At 42.6% G+C, this 21,734-nt stretch overlaps 1 protein-coding gene and 1 long non-coding RNA gene across 9 annotated transcripts in view; both read right to left on the reverse strand.

Annotated features, from left to right (window-relative positions):
* The window catches only part of LOC5570746 (kinesin heavy chain), an 80,451-nt gene that overhangs the window by 17,894 nt on the left and 40,823 nt on the right, over positions 1-21,734 (reverse strand). For 5 of the 8 annotated variants that reach the window (XM_021837964.1, XM_021837984.1, XM_021837969.1 and 2 more), the window contains exons 3-8: positions 19,697-20,535; positions 18,045-19,316; positions 17,881-17,982; positions 1,545-1,662; positions 1,132-1,471; positions 947-1,060 (exon numbers count right to left, since the gene is read on the reverse strand). In XM_021837964.1, the coding sequence (XP_021693656.1) occupies positions 947-1,060; positions 1,132-1,471; positions 1,545-1,662; positions 17,881-17,982; positions 18,045-19,316; positions 19,697-20,535 (2,785 nt within the window). The remainder of the gene's footprint in view (positions 1-946; positions 1,061-1,131; positions 1,472-1,544; positions 1,663-17,880; positions 17,983-18,044; positions 19,317-19,696; positions 20,536-21,734) is intronic. The other 3 variants (XM_021838000.1, XM_021838004.1, XM_021837991.1) reach the window with 1 other exon arrangement.
* On the reverse strand, positions 4,239-5,662 carry LOC110674161. The gene is made up of 2 exons (XR_002498700.1): positions 4,390-5,662; positions 4,239-4,342 (listed from the first exon to the last, which is right to left on the reverse strand). It is a non-coding gene; the product is annotated as an uncharacterized LOC110674161 (long non-coding RNA).

A 21,734-nucleotide genomic window follows, 5' to 3' on the forward strand; every position in this document is an offset into this window, starting at 1 on the left:
GGCTGAAACTCGGGCACGGAAGCTCTACGAGAAGATGCTGACAAAATATGGCTGCTGTGTGATGGACGACGAATCGTATATAAAAGCCGATCTTAAGCAAATTCCGGGGTTGAAGTTTTTCATCGGCAAGAGCAAGTTCGATGTGGACGACAAATTTAAGAAGAAGAAAATGTCGAAGTTCGCCTCCAACTGCTCTTGCGGACTCAGGAGTGAGCCTTTCGTGACAAAGGGCACAGTAAATGGCGAGATCTGTAAATCCGAGTGCCTCGAGAAGCGCCTTTTGCCGTTCTTGCAGCAGCACGACGAAGATCCGCTATTTTAACCAGATTTGGCATCATGCCACTATTCTAAAAGTGTCCTGGAGTGGTATGAGGCCAATTCTGTCCATTTTGTTCCAAAAGACATGAATCCGCCAAACTGTCCGGAGCTGCGCCTGGTGGAGCAGTACTGGGCAATAATGAAGCGGGAACTTCGGAAGAGCAAGAAGACAGTCAAAGACGAGAAGGATATGTTAAGAAAATGAAAAAAAAAAACTGAGAAACTGGTACCGGATTACACTGTAAATACTTTGATGGAGGGCATAAAGCGAAAATGCCTTCAATTTTACAATCAAGGCTCCATCGATTAACTTATCTTTTGACTTTTGAAGTGAATATATGTATAAAACTACCCTAAAATTTTGGTTTGATTCTGAACATTATAAGAAAATTGGCATGACATTTTTGGTGTCGCAATAATTTCGTGTTCACCCTTTATTGATCTCAATTATTGATTATTCGAGAAAGTAAGCATTCATTCATCCAGTGAGTACTTTTGAAGGCTTGTGTAGGACTAGGAAACATTTTCGCGCGACCTGTTCATCAAACTGATACTGCTTACATAGTTTTATGTAGGTTTGCTTGAAGAATGGCGAATTTGAAATTTGTCAGGTGCCAAATAGACCTACCTTTCACAATGGATTTCCTCTTGTCGTCCGTCACCGCCTTCGGCGTCACCGGTGAACTGCCGGAGGTAGCCGTCTTGAACAGAATGTGTCCCTGACCGGCACGGATCGGTTTCGCTGTAAGGAAGCAGAAAAAATGCCAACATAAGTTATGACTATCTTCCACAGGAAACCCAGCGATTCCTTACCGATTTGGGCCTGCGGTCCCCGTCGGGCCAGATTCTTCTGGCGCACGGCCTCTTTGATGCGATCCACCTCGTACTGGTAACGCTTGCGATCGCGCATTGCACCTTCCTTGGCCTCCTTCAAGGCCGTCTCCAGGGCCTTGACCCGCTCCATCGTTGTCCTCAGACGTTTCTCCAGCTTGGGCAATTCACAGCGCAGATCGGCATTGTCCCGCACCAGCTGCTTGTGCACCTTGGTCAGCTGTTCCAGGTTGTTCTCGAGGAAGGAGATCTTCTGCTTCTGGGCTAGGGAGCCACCGTCGTCCTCGGTTTCCTCCGAGTTGATGGACTTCTTGATGCGGGCCTGGAATTTTAGGGGATTGCGGATCGATTAGATCAGATATGGGTCGTTGGGGTGTTAAGATGGGGCATCAAACCTGAAGGTCCTGCACGAAGAGCTTCCGCAGAGCATGCAGAGTGTGAAGCTCCTTGGCGACGGTGTCCTCCAGTCCCTTGAGATCCTTACGAGCCTGCTCTCGTCGCTCGTTTGTAAGCCTGTAGAATTTGTTTGGAGGAAAAAATAGATGAAATTTATGTCATCCTAGAGAAACTTACCAACTGTGTTTTCTTATGATAGGAAGGGATAGAAATGAGAACATGTGTGGTTTTGATTTTATTGCTCTTTTGATCGCGTTCTTTTTTTGTAATCTTTTCTTGTTTTAGAACTTTATTGAACTACCATCTTGTTTTGTGAATGTTTTCGATCAACATATTGAGTACATTTTTTCTGTGAGTGTTTTTGGGAAATTTACATTAGCGTTTCATTTAGTTGTAACTCTCACTATTGTAGCATATTTCTTCTCGAAATTGTATATACGAATATAATATTGCATCTTTCTTTTTCTTACTTTCTTACATTCTAGACATTTACATGTTTTAGTAATTTACAAACGGTACTTTTCAAGATTAAATGCTTATAAACGTCGATTGGCGTCGAATCGAAACAAATGTAGCCCGCGAATCCGAAATAAATTGTTATAGCTATGATCTTTAAGCGATCACTTATGTTGGTGCACGTTTGTTAAATTGCGACATGCAAATTCGAGTTCAGTACGATGAAACTTATTGTCCTTTTCGGGAGAGATTTCAAGAGTAAAGTTTTTGCTAACATGAATCATTGTATGTAATTTTGATGAGATTGATCCTTAAAATACTTGTACTTCAATCGAATTAACCGAAGAAGCGACTAATTAATGTTCAATCGTCAGGCCTCCCGTGTCCGGGTCATTTGGCATAAGGCCATTTCGCATAGAGAACGTTTCTCGCTGAACTTTTCTAAACGGCCTATCTAACATTAAGAGCCTCCATTTGTTGCATGTCCCAGCTTCTCGGAGAAGCCTTTCCAACCTTTTGAGGGTTAGCCTTTCCAAGCGTCTGAGGAAAGCCGTCACAAACTTCTTGAGGAAGCCTTTTCAAACTTCTAGGGGAAGCCTTTCCAAGCTTCTTGGAGAAGCCTTTCCAAGCTTTCTGGAAAAGCCTTTCCAAGCTTCATGGGTAAACCTTTCCAAGCTTCTTGAGGAAGCCTTTCTAAGCTTTTTAGCGAGGCCTTTTCAAGATTCTTAGGGGAAGGGGAAGCATTTCCATGTTTCATGGGGAAGCCTTTTCGAGCTTTTTGGGGAAGACTTTCCAAGCTTCTTGGGGAAGCCTTTCTTAGCTTTTTAGGAAGGCCTTTCAAGCTTCTTGGGGATGCCTTTTCATGTTTCTTGGTGAAGTCTTTCCAAGCTTCTTGAGAAAATCTTTCTAAGATACTTGAGGAAAGCCGTCCAAGCTTCTAAGGGAAGCCTTTAGAAGCTTTTCGGGGAGGCCCTTTCAAGCTTCTTGGAGAAGCATTTCCAAGCTTCTTGGGTAAGTTTTTTCATGCTTCTTGGGAAAGTTTTTCCAAGCTTCTTGGGGAAGCCTTTTCAAGCTCCTTGGGGAAGGCATTCTAAGCTTTTTGGGAAGGCCTTTTCAAGCTTATTAGGGTAGTCTTTCCAAGCTTCTTGGGGAAGCTTTTTTCAAGCTTCTTGAGGAAGCCTTCCCAAGCTTCTTGGGGAAGCCTTTTCATGTTTCTTGCAGAAGTCTTTCCCAGCATCATGGCGAAATCTTTCTAAGATTTTTGAGGGAAGCCTTCCAAGCTTCTTGGGGAAGCCTTTCCAAGCTTTCCGTGGAGGCCTTTCAAGCTTCTTGGAGAAGCATTTTCAAGCTTTTTGGAAAAGCCTTTCCAAGCTTCATGGGTAAACCTTTCCAAGATTCTTGAGGAAACCTTCCAAGCTTCTTGAGGAAGCCTTTCTAAGCTTTTTGGCGAGGCCTTTTCAAGCTTCTTAGGGGAAGGGGAAGCATTTCCATGTTTCATGGGGAAGCCTTTTCAAGCTTTTTGGGGAAGACTTTCCAAGCTTCTTGGGGAAGCCTTTCTTAGCTTTTTAAGAAGGCCTTTCAAGCTTCTTGGGGATGCCTTTTCATGTTTCTTGGTGAAGTCTTTCCAAGCTTCTTGAGAAAATCTTTCTAAGATACTTGAGGAAAGCCTTCCAAGCTTCTAAGGGAAGCATTTAGAAGCTTTTCGGGGAGGCTTTTTCAAGCTTCTTGGGTAAGTTTTTTCATGCTTCTTGGGAAAGTTTTTCCAAGCTTCTTGGGGAAACCTTTTCAAGCTCCTTGGGGAAGGCATTCTAAGCTTTTTGGGAAGGCCTTTTCAAGCTTATTAGGGTAGTCTTTCCAAGCTTTTTGGGGAAGCCTTTCCAAGCTTCTTGAGGAAGCCTTCCCAAGCTTCTTGGGGAAGCCTTTTCATGTTTCTTGCAGAAGTCTTTCCCAGCTTCATGGCGAAATCTTTCTAAGTTTTTTGAGGGAATCCTTCCAAGCTTCTTGGGGAAGCCTTTCTAAGCTTTCCGTGGAGGCCTTTCAAGCTTCTTGGAGAAGCATTTCCAAGCTTTTTGGGGAAGCTTTTCCATGCTTCTTGGGGAAGTTGTTTCAAGCTTCTTGGGGAAGCCTTTTCAAGCTCCTTGGAGAAGGCTTTCTAAGCTTTTCGGGGAGGCCTTTTCAAGCTTATTAGGGAAACCTTTCCAAGCTTCTTGGGGAAGCCTTTTCATGTTTCTTGGAGAAGTCTTTCCCAGCTTCATGGGGAAATCTTTCTAAGATTTTTGAGGGAAACCTTCCAAGTTTCTTAGAGAAGCCTTTCTAAGCTTTTCGGGGAAGCCTTTTCAAGCTCCTTGTGGAAGACTTTCTAAGCTTTTTTTCGAAGGCTTTTTCAACCTTATTAGGGAAGCCTTCCCAAGCTTCTTGGGGAAGCCTTTCCATGTTTCTTGGAGAAGTCTTTCCCAGCTTCATGGGGAAGCCTTGCCAAGCTTCTTGGGGAAGTTTTTCCTAGATTCTTAAGGGAACCTTCCAAGATTCTTAAGGGAACCTTCCAAGCTTCTTGAGGAAGCCTTTCTAAGCTTTTCGGGGAGGCCTTTTCAAGCTTATTAGGGAAGCCTTTGCAAGCATCTCAGGAAGAATTTCCAAGCTTCTTGGGGAAGCTTTTCCATGTTTCTTGGAGAAGCTTCATGGGGAAATCTTTCTGAGATTTTTGAGGGAAGCCTTCCAAGCTTCTTGGGGAAGCCTTTCAAAGCTTTTCGGGGAGGCCTTTTCAAGCTTCTTGGAGAAACATTTCGAAGCTTCTTGGGGAAACTTTTCATGCTTCTTGGGGAAAATTTTCCAAGCTTCTTGAGGAAGCCTTTTCAAGCTCCTTGGGGAAGACTTTCTAAGCTATTTGGGAAGGCCTTTTCAAGCTTCTTAAGGAAGCCTTTCACTGCTTCTTGAGGAAGACTTTCCAAGCTTCTTGGGGAAGCCTTTTCATGTTTCTTGGAGAAGTCTTTCCCAGCTTCATGGGGAAATCTTTCTAAGATTTTTGAGGGAAGCCTTCCAAGCTTCTTGAGGAAGCCATCCTAAGCTTTTCGGGGAGGCCTTTTCAAGCCTCTTGGAGAAGCATTTCCAAGCTTCTTGGGAAAGCTTTTCCATGCTTCTTGGGGAAGCCTTTCTAAGCTTTTTGGGAGAGCCTTTAAAGCTTATTAGGGAAGCCTTTCCAAGCATATTGGGAAAGCCTTCCCACGCTTCTTTGGGAAGCCTTTCATGTTTCTTGTTGAAATCTTTCCCAGCTTCATGGGGAAGCCTTTCTAAGCTTTTTCAAGCTTCCTAGGGTAGCTTTTCCAAGTTTCTTGGGGAAGCCTTTCCTAGCTTCTTAGGGAAGTCTTTTTAAGCTTCTTGGAGAAACTTTGTCAAGCTTCTTGAAGAAGCTTTCTTAAGCTGCTTGGGACGCCTTTCGATTTTTTAGGAAGCCTTTCCAAACTTTTTGAAAAACTTTCCTAAGCTGCTTGAGGGAAGCTATTTCAAGTTGCTTTCAAACTTGTTAATGAATCCTTTCCTTTGCTTGGGGAAGCTTCTTGGAGACTCGTGCAAGAAATACATTGTCATTTTCGCATTCGTACATCGTGTGGCAGGTACGATGATACTCTATGCCCAGAGAAGTCAAGGAAATTTCCACTATGAAAAGATCCTGGACCGACCGGGAATCGAACCCAGGCACCTTCAGCATGGCTTTGCTTTGTAGCCGCGGACTAGATATGAACTCTCCTAGGCCAAAAAATAAAATTACTGACTGCGTTCTAATTCAAAGAATCGACCAACGCTTGTTTTTTTGCGTTTTGCCTTTTCATCGAAAGAAGTACAAGTATTCAAAAATGTGTTTCAGGGATTAGCAAACTAAACATTTTATGTGAGTATCTAGTAACCTAACTATGTCAAAACAATTACAGAAACAAAAGCTAACAAACAAAAGCAGGAAACAATGCCAGGAATCGGATGGATCTGAAAAGTGAATCGAATCAAACTAACTATAATGAACATACACATCAAGCAACATAATGCAAAATAGAACTCGTCAAAACGCGGAAATAATAAACGGACGATAAAAGGTCAAGAAATGATCGCGATTCTCTGGCAGTTTCCTCGCTTTTAGTTTTGGATGGTAGTAGTCGGAGTGCCTGCAATAGGAGTGACACCAACATCGAGACAGACATTCGTCTATCGGAATGGGATCACTCTCCTGTACAGGCACTCCAGTAGGAGAATTTTTTTACTGTATCAAGTAAAAATCACACTCATGCACACAATTTTCTCAGTTCGAAACATTTCCAAGAGCAATTAGATTAGATTACACATCGATCGAGTTTAGAGGTGCGCACATGTTCTCATTTTTTCGTTCATTTTTGGGAAGGAGTTAGATAAGTTATTCGAATTTTAGGGATATTAGAAGAGAGCGACACATTTACAATCAGGACGTAACGTTGCACGAAAATCTGCTCAAATCGTCATCATTCGGAGTTTTTTTTTTGGATTTCGTCATCGGAAAATTATTGTTTTTTTTTTAGCAAACTGTAGCGAATAGCGATCATTTTTCGGCGGAAGAAACAATAATCTTTTTTTTTCTCGAAATAGGCGATACAAAAAATCGAAACTCATACTGTGGAAGAAGAAACAAAGCAATTCAATGCGTGTGTGTTGGTGTTTTTGTGTGGCAGATAGTTAAGGGTAAAGGTTGTAATGCAGCTGCGGGAATCTTGTGTGCTGAGAGTTTAAAGCATTCAGAGAGTTATTACTATCGTATCACATTCATTTGGGTTTCAAACAGCACAAGCCATCATGTTAACACTAAAACAGTTCGCGGTTGGGGTTCCATTAGCTGAAAATGAGAAACTGTACATCGGTTCAGCTGCATTCCGTTGGATCAATGCGAGAGGGAAAGTGCCTTTGCGGATCGTTACACTTATTTGAGAGATCGACGCGTCTGTTTGATCGTGATAACGTGGGTTTGCTCTACTAATTATATACATTACTGATTATAGAGCTGCTTTGGAGTTATACTTTTCTTCGGCCGTTTTTTTTTCGGGTCTCTTGGGTTTGCAACAAATCTCTCAATCAACGTGGCTTTCTTAATTTGATATACGAAGGCAATCTACAAAATTCTCCGACACATAGAATTTCGCTAAGGAACGTGCAAAGTAGAATGTACATGCAGATTTTGTCCTACGATTTCACTGACGATCACGATTAAATACTGACATAGAATGTATCACAGCGCGACATGCGTCGCTTCTACCGAATTCCACGTAGCGGCTTTATAAGAGCTAGTTATAGTAACGAAAATGCATATTCATCGTACCGTTATTTCACTAATTGCGTAGCTCATAAGTCATATTAATGTTTTCCCAAATGAAAAGAAGTAGCTAATGGAAGCAGCACAGTCTGTATAGCACAAAAGTAGCAAGGGCATGAAATAAGAATGTTTAATCTCAAGAGCAATCAATTCTCTCTCAAGTGTTTTGATCTAAACTTTAAATATAATACCAACTAGTTGATATCAAATTTTCCCACATTTCTTATTTGTCGTAATATGGCTACGATTGCAATACTGCCCAGTAGGACACATACCTGTTCTGGAAAAAAGAATCATGGTAGAGTCCCAAATTCAAATAGGGCCTTATCCTATTCTCGGCACTTTTGATTCACTTCGACAGTGGGGTTTTTTAAAAGCTACTGAGCTCATGTTTGGTCACAATATGAGCCGTATTGAAGTGCATCTTATTGCCAAGTTTCAGACAATTCGGCCGAGAAAAACCCCCCATACCAAAGAGTAGCATGAAAGTACCCAAATAGCTTTGCACCCGATTTCAAAGGATTTGGGCGGATTTCTAACATACAAATTTGGCGCCAAACCTGTCGAGATTTACACATTATTTTATAAAAAGAATTGCTGGAAGATTTTCTGAAGGAATTTTGTTCAATTCATTTCTTATATTTTAATTTCTTAATGAAATGGACAGAAAAAAAAAATTATACGTAATAATTTATTCTGTAATTTTGTGTAAATTTCACGAAATTGCTCCCAAAGTTTGATTTGTATTTTCTAGAAATATAATACTGCTCAGCGGTGGATGTATTACTTGGTAGAAGATCTTCTTGAAAACCTTGTGGGATTTTCGGAGCGAGCCTCTGCATAAAGCCATTTGACATAATGTCGTTTTGCATAACGTCATTTGCTATAACGGTTATTTGGCATAACCAGAAGGGATATCCCTTCTTTCAAAAGATGCCTGTCATTGGTGTAACAATGTTATGCCAAATGATTACTATACTAAATACCCTCTATGCTAAATGACCCAGACCTTGATTTTTTTTTATTAATTCATGGCAAGGTTCTTAGAGGGTTTTGATTGTTCTGGGTGAGATCTATGCACAAATTTTCCGACAGAGATGTACTTGACTGACAGATTCGTGAAACCCTCTGGAAAAACACAGAGAAATTTAAGATGGGATCCCGACGAGTTTTCTGGGAAAACGTTCCTGAAATATCTTTCATTTCCACACTAATTGCTCATCTTTTGTCAGATACAGTCATCCTACAGTTATGGATCAACTAAGGGTCATTTTTTAACAAAAGATAGTTAAACATCATGGCGATGCTGTACATAATGCATAATTACTTCCATGGCATTGCAGACTATAATTGTTTCCATGAATTTAGGTACCGTCAAACGGGGTGACTTGCAAAAACCTTTCCAATTTCAATGAACCAAAACCCTGGTCTAAACGTCCCTCGTTTTAACCCTCTCTTTCCCATGGTGGGTCCAGAGCTCCATTGTTTTTAGAAAAACTTGAGACAAATCGAATGAGATAAATATTATGCAATAGCTACATAAATATTCAATAAATAACATAAATCAGATTAACCCAACACTCAAATAACTGTTTAAATAGTAAAACTATTGATAAACAATCAATTTAATAAGCATAAGCATTGATGGCCGTACAATTTGTACTTGCTACTTCGTGATTGACAGGAATAATCAAAATTGTACTGGGAACCAACTGAAGTAGCTTGGGAGTTGCGTACCATCTTCAATGTACAAGATCGAGTAACTCCAAACATAGTAATGTCAATAACGGCACCGGCCACGTCCTTACGGTCATCGACGAAGAGAAGAAATGTTAGTGTGACGATACAAATTTGTATTTACACAAGCATGGAACGAACTCACCAGTTGGTAATCCTTTCTCAACTGAAGTCGCAATTTGCCGATCAACACGCAAATGCTGGGAACCAGAAAAAAAAACACATTTCACTTTGGCGACGCGAAAAATTAATCCGTTGTCAAGCAAAATGCGGAGCCAAAAAAAAACTGTACACATTACACTCCGGCGATACGGAGAACGAATCCGCTTGCTTGGGCTTTACGAATCCCACTCTATTGATAAACAATCAATTTATTGTTGATAAATAAGTAAAAAAAAAACTGGTTAAACTCATTCCACACACTCCTATTTGTTCAAGCACTTTTCATAAAAACGCTTCTTTTTCGTAATGGAACAGTCGATTACAGTCGTGGGAAAGAGAGGGTTTATTTTTTAGAACTATTGTGATATATCCTTTTGCTTTTACAAGGACCCTCAGTGGCGAGAACGTCACCGGAATACTTTGCGCGGTGACTGAACTTTTAGCCATCTGCCAATGATGGGCAGAAATCCTAGGTTGTAGCATTGTGAATCCCTCAATCTGGTACGATCAGCCTGATAAAGCCGACCACTTCCCTGGGGGATGCGTTCCAAATATCAGCCGGCTCCAAAAAGGGCTTGTTAAATATTTGGCATAATGCCGTTTGGCATAATAGTCGTTTGTCATAACAGTTGTTTGGCATAATGGTCGTTTGGCATAATTTGAAAAGAAAGATTCTGCATTGGTATAGTAATATCCAGGACCATAAGAAACGGCGTCGGCTTCTGAAAGTGTCCGATGACATGTGTGCTCATCCGGGCACAGGTTTAGTGGGTCTCCGATCAACATCAACAACCAACTCCGTCCGTAAAATGGCAAGAATCCTCGGTGTCACTATTGACCGAGGCCTGACCCTCAAGCCTCGGAAGTTAAAGCCAACTGCCGAAGTCGTCTAAATTTGTTGAGATCCTCACAGCAACAACCGGAATATTCTATTCCGTGTGGCCGCTGCTATCATCGATAGTCGCCAGCTGTACGGATTGGAAATCACGTATCTGGCAATGAACAACCTCATCGACGCGCTATCCCCGATCTACAATCGATATATTCGGATTGTCTCGGGGCTTCTTCCTTCCACTCCGGCTGACGCTGCATATGTTGAAGCCGGGCTCCTTCTATTCTGCTTCTTCGTCATCGTAAAGGGTTACGATAGGGATAGGATAGGATAGGGATGCACGAAAGCAGCCGCTATTGCTGAGAGGACCGTGGGAAACCACAGAACTCGTCTCATGGAAAAAGCAGACCACCTGCTAGAATACGCCACCGGTTTGCGGCCCCCACCAATTGCCAAAACGGAATCTATGACAAAAAGTCGAAAGACAAAAGGTCGAAGAACAAAAAATAAGGGACAAAATGGCGAAAATATGTTTTTAAAGAAGGAAAAATATCCCACCAAGCAAATCGTTTTCGACCTTTTGTCCTTTCGGCCTTTTGTCTTTCGAACTTTTGTCCTTTCGACGTTTTGTCTTTCGAGCTGTTGTGCATAAACCAGCAACGATGCACTGACGGATCCCTCTCCGTACGAGATATTAGGTATTAATAACAGATGAAAATCTAGCAACCTGCCTCAGCCTCCATGGACAGTGCTCAAGCTTCTTCGCCGTAGCAGCTGCTATTCTATACGCCGCCACTGCACCTGGTAGCCTGGTAGTCATCATCACCGACTTAGCGAGCTGCTAATCCGAAGCACTTCGTCACCTGTGGATCCAGGTGATACTAAAAAAGGCCCCATATGACGTTACCATAATGTGGGTTCCAGGACATAGCGGTGTTCCTGGTAACGCAACCGCAGATTCCCTAGCAGGATCCGGCCCATCTGGCTCTCGTTACAAGCACTAGGGCACCCCTTGCCGATATTTAACAATGGGTGAAATCGACCATACGCCAGACATGGCAAGCAGAGTGGGCGAACTCACGAGGGGCTTAATACCTGCGAAAAATTAAACGTAGCACCGATGCTTGGACAGACCTGAGGTTGACAAAGGATGTCCCACAATTACGGAGAAAACCCTTTTCATCGTTCCTGCGAGGTCTGTGGCATGGGTAACACAGTTGAGCATTTTATCTGCAACTGCCCAGTCTTTGATAGCGCCAGACAGATGTATGGGATTTCTAGTAGCATTCGAGAATCTCTGCAGGACGACCTCTCTTCAATGCCAGCGCTTATCTACTTCATTAAGAACGCCGGATTATACTATAAGATTTAGATAGGGTAAATTGGTATAATGCGCCCCAACCGGGCAATACGCCCCACTTCATTTTCAAGGGATTACGGCTTATTTGCCACGTAAATATGATTACATACCTTGAATATCCGTGAAAAACTGATGTTCCGCATATAAGATCTTTGAGAAGTACGAACAATCAATAGAAATATCGAAAATCAGCTTTTTGGCGTAAAATTTCGGGTCCGATAGGGAAGTCTCGTTGTAAATGAAGCCCATCCTTTACTATTGTACTTATTACAAAAACTTTTACCGGAAGACGACTGCTAATAGATCCTTTTTAGCTTAGCAAGTGGTGGAATTCTCCTTGGAAACATTTCTACAGCGCTGCGGAACTTTTTCTAAGGGAGGGGCATGTTGCCCGGTTTGTTTTGAAACGTTAAGATTTGGACCGTTTACAGAAAACGTCTTGTACTCTTTTTAGAAGTTATCTGGCAAGAGAAAGTTGCATGCAGAGCATGATCAACTAAGTAAACAACACTTTGACACCAACAACTATAGAAGAGAAGTAATGCATTTTCCACTGCGATAGAGCAGTTTTTCGTTAGGGGGGGCGTATTATACCTGTTTACCCTATATTGTCCATGTACAATACACGTGATCGCAACCCACTAGCTGTTGCAGTCCCTCGATATGCATGTTCAGTAGTAGTTTCAAGCTTGTCGGACCATTTTTCTGACACGTTAGGCATATAAGAAGTGGCTCCTTATTGTGTAGCTAGCTTAGTGTTGTGTTAATTCGTGGCTTTTTGTCAAGTTTTAACTTAATCTCACTCGATGTATTAACTCTGTGTCCCTAGGCTAGTTACAACACTTTTGTAGTTTTTTTTTTTTTTTAACTGGCCCTTCAGGCTTGTCCTGTTTTTTTGTTTGACTTGACTGGGGATGAACCTGCCAACGGCAGAAAATCCCTCCAATAAAAAGTAATTTATTTCAATTCAATTACTAGGAAATTACTGCCGTGAATCGTAAGTCAGTCCCAACTGTAAAAAGTAGACATTGAGGAAAAGAACTGTAAAGTTTCAAAACTCCTTTTACATACGATTATTAAAAAGAAATCCAGAGGATTGGAACATGTTCAAATCTCGCGAAAGTTTCATCATTTTGCTTTTCACTACGATATCTTTCCGAGAAAAATATAAAGATGCTCAAAACACGAATCATTTTTGTGGGGTCTACCCCGTTTGGCATAATGCCGTATGGCATAATAGTTTTTTGGCATAACGGTCGTTTGGCATAAACGCCATTTGGCATAATAGCCGTTTGGCGTAAATGTGAAAAACATTGAATTTGATCAAATTCCTTCCATTAAACAAAGGGGTGTGTATAAACTACTCACGATCGTACATTTCGTTGTCAGTTAGTGATAGGGCATACTTCTAATCATCATATTTCAAGGAAATAAGTTATTCCATATCATATGAAAAATAAAAGGAACATGGAATTTTATGACGCATCTTATGGTACGGCATATTACTGTACCACTGCAGTATCTTCCTTTTTCAAATTAAGGTACCGTGGGGCAAGTGGGTAATGGAATTCGCATAGTTGAGATTCTTCAAATTCTAGATACTTTAAATTGAAACAAATGAGGTTGTGTATATTTTTTAGCTTGACTCCCACCAAATATAAGCAGCATGCTGAAATTGATTTTGATGAAAAATTAAAGAAAAAAATACAGAAAAAGTTTTTGAAATATGTCTCCTTACTTTTCACTTGCCCCAAAAGTGGGGCAAGTGAAAAGTTTACCGTTTTGAATAATCAATTCAAAAATAAACAGTTATATCCACGATTTCTATAAGCTTTAACACTTGTTAAGGCTTCCCAATGAACAATAACATAAGTAATATGTAAACAAAGAAAATGTTATTCTTTTCACTTGAATTTTCTTCTGTTCAGTTATGTTAGTTGAAATGATTCGACAACATTATAACTGCAACATTTCCAATGTTAGTTCTTACATTATAGGACAGCAATTGCATTTCTGCTCTGTATAATTCCCACCGCTCGTTATTTGTTTTTGAGAAAGTCGGATATGACGTCGGATAACTCTTCGGGAGAAATCAAACGGAATCCTTCAATAACGTATTTAGAATCTTTTTTATGTGGATAGACCTATATCCCATTTTTATGTTTTGAACTAGCTTTACATAGACATTCCACGAGATTTCCGTGTGTTCTCTAATATTGCAACTTTTCAGTCAACGTCTTCCTTTTAATTGGCTGCCCGAAGTAGACATATTAATATTGTAATGTTTGGCAACATCTTTTAGAGGAGTTCAATGATTTCTAATAGCTTTTAACGCTTGAGTATAGTGTTTCTTGAATTATCAGCACGTTATGTTTTTCTATGATAATTGCGAACCATGTTTACTTATGGCGACTTAAAGAGAAAACACAAATTCAATCTCTAATGATAAACTTTTCACTTGCCCCACCTGATAAGAAAATTGACGGTGTTTAAATTTAGTTATTTTTAGGTCTACGTCGAATTAATTCTAAAACTTTTTTTATTGCAGTTTGAAACTGTCACAGAGGACAACTAAGAAGTGGTACAGGAAATTGTTTTCCGAAACTTTTTTCCACTGAAAATATTAAAATAAGATTGTATGCTGCCAACTTGTTACGGAGTAACAGTTGACAGGTTAACAATTTTTCACTCTATTATGCAATAATGGCTGAAAAATCTCAGAAATATCTTACCTATCGTAATGATCTCAATGGCCTCAAAGGTTTACGCATGAGTTCAAAACGTTATTTCACATATTCAGTGAAATATATCAATTGTTTTCACTTACCCCATTTACCCACTTGCCCCGCGGTACCTTATGCCAAATGACCATTATACCAAACGACTGTTATGCCAAACGACTATTATGCCAAAGGACTGTATGCCAAACGGCATTATGCCAAATGGCATTATGCCAAACGGGGTAGAGCCATTTTTGTGTTACACGCTGCGTAAATCTGTGTTGGGATTGATATCCAGTTATGTCTTAACATAAAACGGGTGGAATTAAAAGGTACAAAATACTCAAATCTACTTTTGATTCTCTTAATCGGAAATTTACGAATACGTAAAAGAACTAAACTAGTAAAGACCAAATACCTCGTCATCAAGAAACACGCAGGCATCGATAGGGTAATTGAAAGTCGCATCCAAAGATACCGTCTCGAATCCACTACATATTAAGTTAAAAATGCTGCTATGATGCTCTGAGGCAGTCCACCAAGATCCTGGCCAGTCGTCTATCTAGTATCTTTCCAAAAGTCCATAAAAAGATCTCGCCAATATCTAAAAAAACTTATAAATCTAACCGTCGGCAATTTTCGATAACTTTTCCGGGAATTCAGTCTTGATGATTTCGAATAGATTCTGTCAGCAGTTTAAAGAAGAGCAAAAGTAGTGCAACTTTTTAATCGGACATATGGCCAGGATTTCAAATGTTGGTGCTCCAGAGAGATCTCTTCGAAGTTTCAGTATTCTCAAATAGTCAAATGATACAAAGAAATAGTCGATCTCATCAGGATTCTAACAATGAGCTTACGTGGTACATATTCGTAAACATCTCATCCGGAATCTACGAAATATCGCAGTTAGAATTCGCCAATGATTCGTTAAGGTGATTATAAAGCGAAGCCAGACTTCGAATTTTCAACTGCACAAGACGAGAGCATCTGACAACAGTTCGCGTTGAAAACCAATCAAATTGCTTGCTTGCTGGTGGTGACCAACGGGATAGATTTTCAACGCGCAGCGCTGTTTGGTTCTCAAGTCTTGTGCTCCTGAAAATTTGAGGTTTGGCTTCGTTCTATAATCACCTTAAGGAATGATCCAAACACTCACTAAAAATCTTGGAAGAAATCTGGCCAAAATTGTGCCAAGAATCTGCCAAAGGTGATGTCGAATGAAAGCGTCATGGTATCCTTTGAGGATCTCCCGCAATGAAGCTGCGAAATGTTATCACTTGCCAGGAACTGTCACAAAAATGCCTTAGTAATAGATATGATATTCTTTAATTCGTAGATCCTAGAGATCATGAAATGAAAGATCCGAGCAGCTAACATTAATATGACGAAACGAGACGTGTTAATGATTAGTGTTTGGATTCAGTTTGGCTCATTATTCCGCAGATACATACGGTGTTCTGTAGCTTAGTTGGTTAAAGCGCCAGTCTAGCATAAACGGAAACGTAATTTCGAATCTCACTAGAACACATATTTTATCGAAATTTGCTTGAAAAAGAAGCATCTAACGCCAGGGAAAAAAAGAAATTTGTGGTTGAAAACAGTGTGGATGTTGGATGTCTTATCGGTTAAGCATCTCCCAAATTGTTTTGCAAGATCTCCCAGGGATTACTTCAGATCACGTTCAAAATTCATCAGAGATATCACCAGAATGCTCGCGAGAGAAATCTATCAGACGTCCAATTTTGATAAAGATCTCACCGAAAATTCTCAATTTAAACAACACAAGAACTATGCCCAATAACTTGAAAAATATCACTAGCTTTTAGTTGATGATCTTAAGAGGTCTGGCGCTCAGTATCATAAGGGCGTAACTGCAATGATCGATATCACTTTGGCTAATTACTCGGCCAGGCGATTGTTTTTAACTTACGAAAATCGACTAAGTTTCGTGTAATGATCCAAGGGGAAAATCGACGAAGAGAAATCGACCACTGTAGATACGCCTGTATGTGACTAAACGCGAGAGATATTCAAGTATCTCCTAAGAAATTCATCAAAACTAGTCTATAAATCTAACAAACATTTTGCTCAGTAATTCAACTTGGACCATACGAGAATTACACGCAGCGAATTGGACTATCGAAATTCATACATTCTGCCTTATTAAAGGTGGAACGATTATTGCAATGCGAGCGCTTATGTATCGTTCTAGCACAGACAAACAGACGTAACACTTAGAACAAATATCGATCAAAATCATAGTCACGAGGACATGTACGCCCAATGTTAAAATCTATGTGTTTGGCCGAAACAGATGGCGGTACAATATTTTTGAATCAACTGTTAAAAAGGTGGTCGATGAACAATGATGAGAGTGTGACGTCTGTTTGTCTGTTGTTCTAGCATCACTCCACATCAAGGCGTCGATATGCGCGTGGTATACGCAGGGGCCTATCGATCGCAATGTTCTTAGTTCGATTCCAGTTTGCCGCCTTTTAAATTTCTACCCAATTCCTTGTGGCGAATTTTTAAAAGGGGTTCTTATGTATTTCCATAGTCCATTTGCCTTAGTGCAGAAATTCATCGAGAACATTCCTGGGTTCGCCCAATTATGTCCGAAGTTCATCGAGAATCCTAATCCTAAAAACTCCTCACGATCAACTACCTTTAAAATGAATCCGATTGCTCTTGAGAGCAGTGTCATGCCTTAAAGCCCTTAACATAGCATTAAAAAGTTTTGTAATTACACAAGACAAACATCTTGCGAGACGATTCCGAAACCATACAAAAAAGGCACTTATCGACTAAGTAGTAGGGTTTAGTCAACCACATAAGATCGTTCTCTAATGTATATATGTACGTAATCACTAATCAACAACGATACTTGCTACTAATACATCTTTTGGTGTAAGGTAACCCAAACCCCCAAAAAAAACGGAAAAGCCCACCTCGCGGAGTTCATCTTGGATCGGCAAAAGCCTTCGCGCCCAAGAGAACAATTCCGTCCCACTTCGAGTTCGAGTGCGAATACAGGGCCACATCGCTGCGACAAACTTCCCTTTTTTCCAATGGGAAGCGACAGGAGTGACCCCGTTCGGCAAGCACCCCCCATTCAAATCATATTTCAACGATTTACAGAATAATCAAATACTGCGGACAGCGATGCGTCAACAGGACCATCGTCAGCGACAGCAACAGGTGCAACTGCAGCGTCGGAAGTGCCAACGGAATCGTCGACGCCAGGCAAGACATTAAGCTTTTGCCCTTGGCCTTGTTGGTGCCGCTTCCATTAGCCAGTTCTTCCCGTTCCCGTTGTTCCCGCTCCAGCTCCTCAATCAGCTGCCGGTAGCTGGTAGCCGTCGTGGGACTTCCCGCCGGGCTCCCCACTCCCGCCTGATTTCTACGATTGAGCAAATTTTTGTGCAACTTGGACAGTTTCAGCCGGCGCTGAAACAGCAGATTCTGCTCGTCCCGCTCAAGCTGATCCCGATTGCTGGTGTGCTCGCTGTCTTCGTCGCCGGGGACCGGTTCGTTGTCAACGACGGCCGCCGCCAACGAAGGCCTCCGACAATGGGTCGCACCCGATCGACGCAGATTGCCAAAGCCAAAGGGGCAATCGTTGCCGCCGGGAGATGAGGGGCATTTTTTCGCCCCAGGGGTCGACGCGAGTTTGTTGTTAGTTTGTTTGGGGTGGTTGTTGTTAGTAGAGATAATGGGTGTATTTAACGAGTAGGGTACTGACATTAGTTCCTGCAGTTTGGCGGACTTTTCGGCTTCCTCCTGGCGCAGCTTCTCGTAGTCGGCCGTCATCTGCTGGTGGGCAAGCGATAGCTTCTGGTTGGTACTGAAATGCAGAAGAAAACAATCAATTAACAAACTCATTACGGAAGGGTGAACATCTAGTACAAAAATACTAACTCCTTCAACTCGTTGATGAATTCCTGCTTTTCGGAAATCTCATCACGAAGTGTGGCCACCTGTTTCGTGTGGGCATCCCGCAGTTGGTCCATCTGGTTCTCGAACGCAGCCTTCAGCTGGTCAGCCTTCTGTTTCTCTTCGGCATTCACTGCCGACACCTGCTCGGCGGCCTTCAACTTGGCGCATTCTTCCCGCAGGGCGTCCACATTTTCCTCCAGGGTACGCTTCTTGTTCTCCGCTTCCCGCATCGACTCCTGGAGGGACTTCATGCGAGCCTCGTGCTGAGAAATCAGCAGCCGGCACTCGCTCAAATCCTTCTCGTAGTCGCCCACCTTCTTGTTGGCTTCCTGCTGCAGATTCTCCAGGTTTGCACACCGCTGGGAAACGTTCTTCGCTTCGGACTTCATCTTGCTGATGTATAACCGAGCTACGGTGAATTCTTCTTCCAGTTTTCCAGCCGATGCTTCCACATTCAGCTTCATTTCGTTCTGGTCGGCAGCCAGAGCTTGTCCGACTTCGGAGAGATCCCGCAGCAAGTTGCTCAGCATTTCATTGATTCGCTTCTTCTGGTGCGCAGACATGTCCTTCAGTTGCTGCAGTTCCGACTGTGCACTGTTGAGCGAGGTCTGCTTCTGTAGCAGTTCATCGTTCACGGAATCGATTTCCTTGTTCTTTGATTCGATTTCGTGTGATTTTTGGTCGTAGTTGACTGCAAGTTCCTCGAGCGCCTGGAGAACTTCCTTGACCTCTTCCTTTGCGCTTTCATTCTCCTGCTGGATGCGAGTCATCTCCGCCTGAAGGTTCTCGTAGTCCCTCCTGGTGTTGGCGATGAGCTCTTCCTGGTCCATGATTTGTTCCTTCAGCTTCTCAACGTACTGCGATTGCTGGTTGATTTCCTCATCCTTGTCATCCAGCTGCTGGTACAAGCGTTCCCGTTCCTGCTCCAGGGCCGTTCGCTCGTCCGCCGAAATCGAACCCACCATGGCTAGGCCGCTTGGTGTTGCAGGGACCGGTAGATCTGGAGGCTTCTCCAACAGGACTTCCACGTTTGGCGTGCTGGCTTCCATGACGTCCTGTAGATCCAGCTGCTCCTCGACGTTAACGGTTTCGCCTGCTCGCCATCTCGCCAACTCAGCCTCCAACTTCTCCACCTTACCCTTGAGTCGGCCATTCTTTTCCTTTTCCCGCTCGTATCGTCGCTTCCACTCTTCAGCCGTCAGTTCTTCGTTCACGCAGACTACGTTCTTCACTGTCTTGGCTCTGTAAAAGGGAAAAAATAAGCATTAGTTTGACCACTTGAATATCCCAAGGTGTTAAACGGGATTTCGAACGAGACTACTTCTCATAGATTCTACATGTCGAAATATGGAAGGGGGAGTTCTCGAAGGGGCAAAAATGATACAGTCAACTATGCATAACTCGATATTGAAGGGACCATCGATATAGGGAGGTATTGCGTTATAGAACACAAAACCAGTGCAAATGCGATTCAAGGGAACATCGAGATAGTCATGAAAAGTAACTTTTACTATGGTTCTATGGATAAAAGAGACTTTGAAGACCATTTCGGTTAAAATGGAGACTAAAGACCTTGCTTAGAAAATAGAGACTTTTTGGAGACTTTCATTGAAATAGCTTACCTTCGTCCAAAGTCCAGCGTCGATTTGGTTTCCGCCTCGTTGAAGCTGGCCGGCGAACAGCAGATGACGATGGTGGTGCGTGCATTACCACCGAGCGACTCCTGCAGGATACGCGTCAGCTTCGAGTCACGATAGGGGATGTGGGTTTTGTTGCCGTCGGCCAGGGCCGATATCACATTACCGAGCGCCGACAGGGATTTGTTGATGTTTTTCGCCTCATCTAGCACCGTTCCCTCGGCGCCGGTTTTCGAGACCTTCTCCGAACCGGCCAAATCGACCAAGTACAGCTTGCCGGAAAGTTTCTTCTGATTTTCGAGATTTTCCTGCTTCACGTTGATGAGGAACACCGAGTGGGATCGGGACGAGTGTTCGTTCATGTTCGTCACCGCTATGTGTCGATTGGATTTACCCTCCTCGATGACCTCGAACACATCCTCCGGACTGGACACGAACCGTTCCGTGGCGCCCTTGACGTACGGCACTCGGTTTTTGTCCTCGTGCACGCTCAGGTTCACCTTGGACACGTCCAGCAGATCCCGGATCTTGTCCATGTAGATCTCGTAGTAGGAAACCTTGATGTGGAACTCCAGATTCACCTCCATGCTGTAGATGTGGTTGAAGATGTCGTTGACGATACGTGGAATGATACCCTGCTTGCCCGGGTCGCCGATCACACCCTCCATCGTGTGCGTCTTACCGGACGAAGTCTGACCGTAGGCGAAGATCGTGCCGTTGTAACCGGCCAGCACGTCGCTGACGATCGACTTGGCCGCCTCATTGTAGACCTTTTCCTGTGTGGCGTTCGGTTTGAAGACTTTGTCGAAGAGGTACACTTTACCCTGGGGAAGGAAAGAGAAAAGAGAATCAGGGATTAGGAACGGTTGATCTTGATCTTGTTGGCTTAGACGTAATGCAAAATTGATTGGATTAATATTACAAACTTCATAAATCGGTAGTTCTACGAAATCCCGCAGGGGTATTCTACAGAATCCCACATGGCGGATTCTACTGAACTACGCAGGGCAGATTCTTCTGAACCCCGCAGGGTGGATTCTACTGAATCTCTCAGGGCAGATCCTACTGAATGTCGCAGGGCGGATTCTACTGAATACCGAAGGGTGGATTCTACCGAATCCCGCAGTGTGGATTCTACTGAATCCCGCAGAGCGGATTCTACTGAGTTCCACAGAGAGGATTCTACTGACTCCCGCAGGGCGGAATCTTCTGAGTCCCTCAGGACGGATTTTACTGAATCTCTGATTATTCTGCATCTCAAAGGACGGATACTACTGAAACTCGCAGGGCAGACTCTACTGAACTCCGCAGAGCGGATTCTAATGAAACCCGCAGAGCAGATTCTATTTTAATTCCGCAGAGCGGATTCTACTGAAACCCGCAGAGCAGATTCTACTTTAATTCCGCAGAACGGATTCTACTGAATCCCACAGGGCGCTTTGTACTGAATCCTGTGGGGCGGATTCTACTGAATTTCGCAGGACGGATTCTGCTGAATCTCGCAGAAAGGATTCAACTAAATCCCGCACGCAAGGCGGATTTTACAGAATACTGCAGGGGGGAATCTTCAGAATCCCTTCGGACGGATTATACTGAATCCTGCAGGGCGGATTCTACTGTATTTCACAGGACGCATTCCAATGAATCACGCAAGGCGAATTCTACTAAATCCCACAGGGCGCCTTCTACTGAATCCTGCAGGGCGGACTCTACTGAATCCCGCAGGGCGAAATCAACTGAATCCCGCAGGGCGGATTCTGCGGACTCCTGCAGGACAAATTCTACTGGATCCCGCATGGCGGATTCAAGGTGCATTCTTTTGAGTCCCGCAGATCGGGTTCTACTGAATCCCACTGAAGGAATTCTATCAAATTTCTATCAAATTATACTGAAGGGTATTCTATTAAGTGCTTTACACGGTTTCCAGGTTGATAACATAAATAACTTAACGAAGTTCAGAATGTTTAGATATTAGCAATAAACAAAAAAGCAGGTGTTCCAATGCTTCGTCATTTACGACTGT

Source organism: Aedes aegypti, chromosome 1 (genome assembly GCF_002204515.2).
Source record: "Aedes aegypti strain LVP_AGWG chromosome 1, AaegL5.0 Primary Assembly, whole genome shotgun sequence".
In the NCBI taxonomy this organism is placed as follows: domain Eukaryota; kingdom Metazoa; phylum Arthropoda; class Insecta; order Diptera; family Culicidae; genus Aedes; species Aedes aegypti.